This window comes from Botryllus schlosseri, chromosome 16 (genome assembly GCF_051294905.1).
Source record: "Botryllus schlosseri isolate E-star chromosome 16, Bs_hap1, whole genome shotgun sequence".
Classification (NCBI taxonomy): domain Eukaryota; kingdom Metazoa; phylum Chordata; class Ascidiacea; order Stolidobranchia; family Styelidae; genus Botryllus; species Botryllus schlosseri.
The window spans coordinates 15,366,542-15,377,678 of record NC_137251.1 but is presented as its reverse complement, the minus strand read 5'-3'; the positions used below and the strand labels follow the sequence as shown (position 1 = coordinate 15,377,678).

At 41.0% G+C, this 11,137-nt stretch overlaps 1 protein-coding gene across 1 annotated transcript; it reads right to left on the bottom strand.

The window, feature by feature from the left end:
- Positions 1-6,805: 6,805 nt before the first annotated feature.
- On the bottom strand, positions 6,806-10,370 carry LOC145459150 (uncharacterized). The gene has a single exon (XM_080337775.1). The coding sequence runs from the start codon at positions 9,177-9,179 to the stop codon at positions 7,209-7,211; it is 1,971 nt and encodes a 656-aa protein (XP_080193901.1). The 5' UTR covers positions 9,180-10,370; the 3' UTR covers positions 6,806-7,208.
- Positions 10,371-11,137: the final 767 nt, after the last annotated feature.

Below are 11,137 nucleotides of genomic sequence, written 5' to 3'. Positions count from 1 at the left end.
AACAAATCAACTCTTCTCCTTTCCTTCCATGACTGTAGCCTTACACCATTAGATACAGAATTCAGCTTTGTAAATTGATGTTTTTCACTGGCCCCCTTCCCACGTTTGCCAGTCAGCATTTCCACTGGAAATATGTCCAGTGTCCACTCTTATAAAACGCACCTGGATAATTAGCTATATGCAATGGGTGTGCAGTGTGCACTGTGTGCAGTCGATGGATTCGTCCAATGCTAGGCTAAAGTAGTCTATGCGTGGCAACGTGTTTCAAAACATGCGATAACGGATAACAGATCGACTGAGATAGCTGTTACTCTTCTGGTGACTGTTGAGTGTTGAATCAGACAGCTGTAGCCTCGAAATTTGTCAGGTGATGTTGAACTTGCTGCTAAGTTCCGGAAACAGCGAATATTCGCACAGTACGTTACATTTTTAATGAAGTCACACATTCTCTAGCAGACTCTTCGGTTTTTCGATATTCCAATCAACTTTGAACAATGCGTCCGTCACGTCGTCGGCAATTTTTAAAATGCCTCGAAATAGGGATTGCTGGGCTTGAAAACAAGCTAGCAACGTTTTCTCTTCGATCAGGCGATATGTATAACTCCAGATGAAACTATCGTGCTATCATTTGAAGCTTCTAGGCTCGTTACAACAACTGTTCTTCGACAAATGTGACACATTGGTCTTCCATAACGATACTGTACCAGTAGTAATTGCGTTGAAGTATTGAAAGATGTCGCGGGCCGCATGCGGCCCGCGGGTTGAGAACCCCTGCCCTAGGCCCTAGCTAGGGTGTACCAGAATTTTCAAAGGGTGTACGGATGGGGTGTACAGGGGTGTGCCAGATCCGAATTACAATGAGCCGAGGGCTAGCTATCACAAAGGCAGGTTTATGGGTCAGTACAGGTTGACGCACAGGCTAACGAGCAATAAGGTACGATATTATCTCAAGTGTAATACTATAGAAATTAAACATGGAACGGCAACGACCGATTTTGCAGCTTCGTTCCGCTTTCCCGGGGCTGGAGTGGAGAATCGCTTGCGTAAGCGACTGTAGGAATTCTGGCAATCCAAAAGCTATCTTCCCGAGCGTAGAAATTATTGAATCTGGTCTTGGTCGAAAGCTACTGTTGCACCGATTCCGAAAATATACATTAAAATATTGATCAGGCACTGATCCACTTGGAATCTGTCCTCCAAGTCTGGAATATCGGCATTGTTTACAACAATCGGGTAACCACAACCATGGCCATGCCACAACACAATGCCATAACGATGACCCGTCGCGACTCTCTGTCAGACATGGGGTGATTACTTCATGAATGTAATCGATTGCGATTACGATTACTTCTGAATCACGCGATTACGATTACGATTACAGCAAAATCGGGAAGTAGTCGATTACGATTACATTAGTAAAGTAATCACGATTACTCACGATTACATTTATTTTGCATCGTAGTAGTTATATTGGGAGACAATACATGGATTGCCCTGGAAAGGCCCAATGATATAACAACTGTCTTTAAAAAAGACGGGACATGTCCTTGTTACGTCATAATGTACCCATTTTCCATTTTATAGAGGACGGTTTATCGCACCCAATGATTTGCATTCTTGCCAGGTCCATAACTGCCGCACTCCAATTCCCCAATAGGGTGGGAAGCGTGGTTGGAGGGGACTCAAAAGTATTTTGTAAACCAACATAAATTATAGCGTATTTTCGAGAGATTTCATTAACTTGGAATTTCTCTTTGAGCTTTGCGATTTAAATGTCTCTAGATAGCTTGATTTCGAAATGCATACGTCTCCCCCTCAAGAAATAAAGCAATTATAATAGGGATTTAGGTGCCAGTCAATACCGCTCCTCGACACATCAAAAGACATATGCAGTTTCGGCCAACATAAGACTCCACGAAGTGTGCTATTAAAGAAAGACACTGGCCAAAACTTAGGGTATGTGTCCATTGATAATAGCCGCGCTTGGTGGGCGTGACTAACAGTCCATTCCTTCCAATCCAAGCCCACGATGCAAATGCCACCCGGGCACCCACAGAGCATTAGCCATGACAATTTGTGTGTGCGTCTCACGCAATTTTTTTAGTCTGCTATTTGGGCCACTACAATCAATATCTTTTGGCTGTTTAACAGACCGGAGGTCATGAATTAACAACATACAATAAAGTAATTATTGCAAGATACCAGATGTTATAATTATGAATTACGCCCCCCCCCCGCTCTTCAGGTAAATCTGACCATCGGGCGCTGAGATAGGAGTAAAAATGCAATATAATGCGATTACCAATATTATTGACGAAATTAAATCTTCAACTTCAAAATTGAATACCCTATAGGGGCCCAAGACCAAAGTTTGGTTGGGGGAAGCTTTTGCTGTTTTGATCCTGATTCTAGCTACAACCCACGCTAACAAGGTATATAAGCCGATGGCTATGCCGGCAGGTCCAAATGTTCAGTAAAGAATTGTGAAATAGCGATTGGCGCCCGTTTTGAGTAGAATAATATGTGAATAACAGAAAGTGAACGTAACATTCTACCTTCAACTTAATGCAGATAATGTAATGCAAGCTGCCATTACGAGAAACGACAAAACAACGGCCCAGCTGTTGATTTTAATGCTTCGTTGTGGAAACCGTAATGTTTTATTTGACGAGCACAAAATTTTAAACCTTTGTCTGCTGTACGTTCGAACCATATAGGCCTACTGCTCGCCAAGCAGCAACGGCGAAACTGCATTTAACTATAGAATTAGAACTATTACATTCTATAGTTTAACTAAGCATAACCATAACCAAACATCAATACAAAAGTTGCTATTTTAACTTAGGCAGAGAGGTGATTATGATTAATTATCCTGATGCGAGGTAGTGGCGTCTGAAATGTATTGATAAACCGATATACAGCACGGTGGGTTTTCTTACAACCACACTAATGTACATCGAATATCTATTTACTATGTGTGGACACTTCCTACGCAAAGACGAGCAAAGCTAATAGGCTACCTCTGACGTAATAATGAGCAGTGGCATTTGAAAATCAGACGTTTGTGCTCTCAATAACTGGTATAATATCTCTTCCTTGTTCACGAGTGTTCAGTTTATGTCACAGTCCTTGTACTAATAAAAAGTAATCGTTATTTCACAAAGAAATCGATTAAATATGGGAAGTAGTCGATTACGATTACTTCGGGATTTTTTCGAATGTAATCGATTGCGATTACGATTACTTGAAAATGCTGTAATCGTCGTAATCGATTACGATTACTAATCGCGATTACCCCATGTCTGCTCTCTGTACACCGCTTAATTGTAATGTCATAAGCAAATATTTCTTCTATGCATTTAGCCGTCGGCAATAGACCAATGGTTCCGTTTGTTGTTGAAAAGTATGCAGTTAACAAACATGTGTTCGGCTAGTCATTTGTCTTTAGTGATTTTTGAGGAAACTGCCACGATAGCTCAAACTCCTGGAATCGGTATACTTCCTACCCGACGTTAATAAATACCGCAATACACATAAATTAAGTGACGTAGCCAGCCAGGGTCGAAACAGCTTCCATGTTGAAATCGAAACACTTTTGTTTTAAAATGCCGATTTTATGTCGATAATATCTCGACATCGACATACATTTGCAATTTAGTATTTTGGTATTAGTGATGCAAATTAGCGACAATAGACTGTGTATTAGGGCTCTTCAAAAATCACTTTTTTTCTCAAATCGTACTGGCTACTTGATAAAATTGTTAGGTTACCTAATTTAGGCCTACACACAAATTTTGGTTCAATTCCAGCCAGTAACCGCTTTACTACAAGAGAAGAAAGTTTCTATCTATTATATAAAAATGAATTTTAAAAAAATTTAAAAATTTTCTGTTCACCCCATGAAAGTGTTAGGCTGTCTATAGAAACGATGCTCGCCAAATTTGGTTTCATTCCAACCAGCGGGAGAGGAGTTATTGCCGTCTAAAAATTGGATTTGAATAAAATAGTATTTACGGTGACCGATTCTTTGTTTATTTATTATAGTTGTGCTCACCGTAAATACTATTTTATTCAAATCCAAATTTTTCGACGGCAATAACTCCGCTTCCACTGGTTGGAATGGAACCAAATTTGGCGAGCATCGTTTCTATAGACAGCCTAACACTTTCATGGGGTGAACAGAAAATTTTTAAATTTTTATTATTTATTTTTATATAATAAATAGAAACTTTCTTCTTCTGTAGCAAAGCGGTTACTGGCTGGAATTGAACGAGATTTTGTGTGTAGGCTTAAATTAGGTAGCCTAACAATTTCATCAAGTAGCCAGTACGATTTGAGAGAAAAAGTCATTTTTGAAGAGCCCTACTGTGTATAGCGGCATACGATCTGAGGTTACTGACATCTCTTGCAACCCATGTGCTACTATCGACTGTGTGTGGCGTGGCACTGGCCTGATACGCAGTAGGCTAGCTGGTGCGCCTGCTATCATCGCTGCCAATTACGGCATTACCGATTCTGCAGCAATAGCTTTACCTACTCTCTCCCCAATACTGTTACATGTAGGTTGATCATCGTTGGTAATGCCATGCTGTTTTTGGGCTGACACGAAATATATCCCAATTTGCGTGGCAGGCGGCCTAACTGGCTGCGAATAGACTCTGTGACCAAATACTATTTTATTCATATCCAAATTTATTGACGGCAATAACTCGGCTTCTACTGGTTGGAATTGAACCAAATTTGAAGAACATCGTTTTTATAGACAGCTTAATACTTTCATGGGGTGAACAGAAAAATTTCGAATTTTTCGTTGTTTATTTTTATATAATAAATGAAAACTTTCTTCTCCCGTAGCAATGCGGCTACTGGCTGGAATTCAACCAAATTTGGTGTGTAGGCTTAAGTTAGGTAACCTACTAATTTTATCAAGTACCCAGTACGATTTGAGAAAAAGAGTCATTTTTGAAGACCTCTAATGAACAGGGGTGTACGAGCAAACGTTAAAAGGGTGTACCACGTCGAAAAAGGTTGATGAGCACTGATGTGGCCTACCTTGTTGGTGTATGGTGCTAGACAAAGACAAGACCGGATATGATATAGTGTCATCGTTGGGCGTCTGGCTTCTTGCTTTCGGTAGACCTGATCGGTATCCTCAATTGGCGCTCATAATTTCGGAGATAGTATGAAGGAGTGGTCAAAGGCTATTTCTGGACCTTCCTTGTCTGGCGGCACTCACGGTATGCATGCATTGCACAGTAGGGTTTTTCAGATTTTGTGCCTGGACTTTATGTAAATCGATCTATTGATTGATTCACTGCCGTTAAACTTTGAGGTCCTTCCGCATTTGACGGGCCGCCGAAAATGACATTATCACTGGGTGACCTCTAAGGCTATTGATTCTGGTACAGTCGCCAACACTGAGTCTTGCTGCAATGCGTTGGGTCAAGTTTGCAGACCTATCGGGTTTGGGTATTTGACTTGGGAGGTGACAATGAGATGTTGTCATTTAGGTCTCAAACCTTAAGAACACGGAAATGGATGCATTATTAATTGCATAGCGAAGAAAGAACAGGAACAGTCAGACACCCTGTAAATCTCAAACTGTTAGGCCTCCTAACGGTACCTTTCGAGTAGGCCTATCTCATAAATGATAATTCTAAAAAATTAAAAATTCAACTTTTGTTAAAATTAGACGAAAATTTCTCAAAATTTTAGTGCAACCAGAACCAACCTACTCATAACAAAGGGGGGACGGTCACTGTATCGCGGTGACAAAATACATTTTATCAAATTGCATCTATTTGTAGTCTGGTCATTTAGCGTTAGTCGCAAAAATGCGTCCTACTATACTATATCGAAAGAGGTGGTTTTTGATATGCTGCTAAAAGTATGAGAGGCATCGAATAAATCTACTTTTTGCAGTGCATGTACTTGAGTACTGTTCAGATCTTCTTTTTCTACTTCTGCTTGAATTAGTTTTACATGTATTTGGAATTGCCACATCACTTCTATTTGTAATTCCCGCGTATATTTGCATATCGATACCCGTTCGTGGGAGTACAAAAGCATGATATTTACCACGTATAATCTGAATAAACCACACAGACGGATATCTAAGTTCTCAAGTTCCGTAGCTTTTGATATCCGAGTCCTGGCATCACAAGAATAGAACGCAGTGCAACCTGTGCCACCATCTAAGTTTGTATTCAAATAACACTTGAGCACGATTCAACACCAGGATGCAGGCTAACAAACCGTGCAAACGAAACATGTATTTAAAGAAAATGAATTGAAGATCAATGACTTCCACCTCAACAGAGTTCTATGGTACATAGCACGAAATCAAGAGGTTGAGAGCAACGTCATAATGAGGCGAGCTACATAATTATGCTGCAATCTAGGTGAATTGCCAAGACACCGGAAACACATAATAATACTTCAGACATTGATACACCACTGATGAATAAAATAATTAGGTGACCACTCTCACCATGGGAAATTGCGGAAAACATGATGGGTTATGCTTAGAGACTTAGGATTACTCTCTGTAGGACTTATTTTCTTCACGGATCACAATTAATGATTTTTAATACCCATATTCATATCAAGACGCCTGTTACAGGAAGTTGCTTAAGTAAAATGTTTCCCACAAACATAAAGGAAATTGTTCTTACCACCCGCACATGTATATAATTCTGACAATCAATCATTCCAGCTAGTTTTCCAACACATAAGCACTTTACGAGCAGTCCACCTCCAGCATGAATATCAAGATGTCATTTCAAGTACGATTTTCTTCTTTACAACAATTACTGCACGATTGCACTCCTGAGATTTATCTTTTGATAGAATTCTCTCCCACAAATATCGCAGCATAATAATCAAGATATATTTTTAGATTTGTTTTGGAAGTAAATACATTCCCACAGATATCACACACATAGATCTTCGACACACGCATAGATCTTCGACACACGCATGCACAGCCTTGTGTCTGATGAGGCTACTCTTAAGCGAGAATTCTCTCCCACAAACATCACATTAATGGGATTTAGCGCCGGCATGCGTACTGCGTAGCCATATGTGTATTGAGGTTACCCTTTTCAGTAAATTCCTTACAACAAACTTCATTTATAGGCTTCAGCACCAACATGCATAGCCATGTGTCTGTTCAGGTTACGATTTTCTGCAAATTCTTTCCCATAATTTTAGCGTGTAAGTGCTTTAACACCAGCATGCACAGCCATGTGTCTCTTGAGGCTACCCTTTTCTGTGAAGTCCTTCCCACAAACATAACATTTATGGGCTTTGACACCAGCATGCACAGCCATGTGTCTCTTGAGGCTACCCTTTTCTGTGAATTGCTTCCCACAAACATAACATTTATGGGCCTTGACACCAGTATGCATGGCCATGTGTCCGTTGAGGTTGCTCTTTTGTGTGAATTCTTTTCCACAAATACCACATTTATGGTCCTTTACACCAGCATGCATGGCCATGTGTTCGTTGAGGGTGCTCTTTTTTGTGAATTCTTTTCCACAAATACAACATTCATGGTCCTTCACACCAGCATGCATGGCCATGTGTACGTTGAGGGTGCTCTTTTCTGTGAATTCTTTCCCACAAAGTTCACATTTATGGGCTTTAACACCAGTATGCACAGGAATGTGTCCGTTGAGGGTGCTCTTTAGTGAGAATTTTTTCCCACAAACTTCACATTTGTGGCCTTTGACACCCGCATGCTTGGCCATGTGTCTGTTGAAGTTACCCTTTTCTGAGAATCCCTTCCCACAGACATCACATTTATGGGCTTTGACACCAGTATGCCTGGCCATGTGTCCGTTGAGGTTGCTCTTTTGTGTGAATTCTTTTTCACAAATACCACATTTATGGTCCTTTACACCAGCATGCATGGCCATGTGTTCGTTGAAGGTGCTCTTTTGTGTGAATTCTTTTCCACAAATACCACATTTATGGTCCTTTACACCAGCATGCATGGCCATGTGTTCGTTAAGCGTGCTCTTTCGTGTGAATTCTTTTCCACAAATACCACATTTATGGTCCTTTACACCAGCATGCATGGCCATGTGTTCGTTAAGCGTGCTCTTTCGTGTGAATTTTTTTCCACAAATACCACATTTATGGTCCTTTACACCCGCATGCATAGCCATGTGTACGTTGAGGGTGCGCTTTTCTGTGAATTCTTTCCCACAAACTTGACATTTATGGGCTTTGACATTCGCATGCTTGGCCATGTGTCTGTTGAGGTTACTATTTTGTGAGAATTCCTTCCCACAAACATCACATTTACGGGCTTTCACACCAGTATGCACAGACATGTGTTCGTTGAGTGTGCTCTTCAGTGTGAATTTTTTTCCACAAATACCACATTTATGGTCCTTCACACCCGCATGCATGGCCATGTGTACGTTGAGGGTGCGCTTTTCTGTGAATTCTTTCCCACAAACTTCACATTTATGGGCTTTAAGACCGACATGCATTGCAATGTGTCCGTTGAGCGTACGGTTCTCTGTGAATTCTTTCCCACAAATACCACATTTATGGGCTTCAACAACAGTATGCACAGGCATGTGGACGTTGAGAGTGCTCTTTAGTGTGAATTTTTTCCCACAAACTTTACATTTGTGGGCTTTGACACCTGCATGCTTGGCCATGTGTCTGTTGAGGTTACCATTATCTGAGAATTCCTTTCCACAAACATCACATTTACGGGCTTCGACACCAGTATGCACTGACATGTGTCTATTGAGTGTGTTCTTTTGTGTGAATTCTTTTCCACAAATACCACATTTATGGTCCTTCACAACAGCATGCACAGACATGTGTACGTTGAGGGTGCTCTTTTCTGTGAATTCTTTCCCACAAACATCACATTTATGCTCCTTGAAACCTGCATGAATTGTCATATGTCTCTTGAGGTTACCCTCTTCTGTAAATTCCTTCGCACAAACATCACATTTATGGGCTTTAACACCAGTATGCACAGTCGTGTGTCCGCTGAGGGTGCTCTTTTGTGTGAACTTCTTTCCGCAAACTTCACATTCATGACCTTTGACACCCGTATGGATGGCCATATGAATCTTGAAATTACATTTCTGTGCAAATTCTTTCCCACAAATACCACACGTATGAGCTTCAACACCAGCATGCGTAGCCATGTGTCTGCTGTGGTTACGCTTTTCTGTGAATTTTTTACCACAAACGTCACATTTAGGGCCTTTTGCCACGTGTCCGTTTATAGTACCCTTTTCTGTGAATTCCTTCCCACAAAAATCACATTATTGGCCTTTGACACAAGTATGTACGGCCAATTTTGAAATACCTCTTTCAAGCAAATTCTTGCCCAAAAATATCACACGTATATCACCCACATGCGAGAATTCTTATTATTATAGTTATTGCAACAGAGATGAATACAACTGATTCTGAAACGTAGCAGAATAATGTTTGATCAGCATCTATCACAGTGTTGCCAACTCCGGATGGAAGAAAATCGCTAAAACTGGTGTCAAAAATCGCTAGATGGCGCTAAATATTGAGGAAAAAGCGCTAAAAAATAGCGCTAAATCTGCAAAAGGTGCTAAAGGTGTTAAATTGAACCATTATATCGATATATTCTTCTCAGCTATATTTTACTCGTCTGGGGCCAAAGTCACTTATCATATTTCTAGTTCATAATACGTAATAGTCATATCTAAGCGGGACAAAACGGCAGTGCATTTCGATAAAGCAGATCGCTTTGCGCAACGATCGCTATACGCGAGCATGAACACTGACCAGGTTTGCAGGCATAACCGCTCACTATATCAGCGTGCCTTACTCGATGCGTCCGTGAATACGTGATGCGATGTACCGTGGTTATGCGCTTGACTTCTTCTCCAAACTGTGTTGGAGTTGGCCTACTTGAACACGACATGCGACTTGACACACGTGTACATGACATGCGACTTGACCCGACACAACACGACATTGAAACGGGTTTGTTTGCCATTATAAGTAGAGACCTTAAGAAAATAATCCGATGACCAACCCGGTGTATGAAATGTAATTAATCTGGTCTTAAACCAGTGATTCTCAACCTTTTTCGAACGATCGCCCCCTTTTCAAGCTTAACACCGATCATCGCCCCCCAAAAAGGTCATCTTTCTCCGCTCAGAGCTTAAAATAACGTTTTTCTCTCCGTATTGCTAGGTGGATGACTAAAAAAAAGGTCATTTTTCTCCGCTCGGAGCTCAAAATAACGTTTTTCTCTCCGCATTGCTAGGTGGATGACTGAAAAAAAAAAAGGTCAGCCGTTTTGTCGCGTCATCGCCCCCTTGGCTAATTTCGCCCCCTTTGTCCATTTTCGCCCCCCTATCGCCCCCTTCGTCATTTCGCCCCCCTGGACCGCCAAATCGCCCCCTGGGGGCGATATCGCCCACGTTGGGAACCTCTGTCTTAAACGAATGACCAGACATTTGAGCGACCTCAAAACAGCCCCCAAAGTTTGGAAATCGGCATTGATAAGAACAATCGCTGGACGAAATTGGTCATTGTTATGTTCATTGTGTTGCGGTAGTGCCATTGTTTTAGCAATAATGCCGGTTTTCAGACTTTGAGGGCTGTTTCGGGGTGCATGGTTCCATTGTCAGGACGAGATTTTATTTTGTATTTTCGAAATCACTGCGACACTATCTTTCGATCATGGCCATTTTGGCCAATTATATTAAATTTCAGCGTTCAGGTCGCCAGATGTAGCATTGCCAACTATGCTACTTTTAGATTACTCAGCAAGAAGAGACACTAGCTGTTTGCCAATGTGTAACCGCCAGGAGTTGCGTATCTACTACTATCTTTCGGTAGGTAGTGATCTAAAATTATATATCATCGGAGTCCGCACTCTGGTGACCGCTACAGCCAATGCAGTCGTCAGCCAGAACTGATCTTTAGTGGTTATTTTCGGTAAAAAAGCGCTAAATAATCGCTAAATAATTTTTCAAAAATCGCTAGATTTATCGCTAGGCGCTAGATCCATATTTTTTGGCGCTAAACCGGATGAAAAATCGCTAGATCTAGCGCGAAAATCGCTAAATTGGCAACACTGATCTATCATACTTCATTTGTAATCTTATTATAT

Bases quoted from the DNA above. Each gene is read 5' to 3' on its own strand.
- LOC145459150 (XM_080337775.1), bottom strand. From the start codon at position 9,179: ATGGCTACGCATGCTGGTGTTGAAGCTCATACGTGTGGTATTTGTGGG.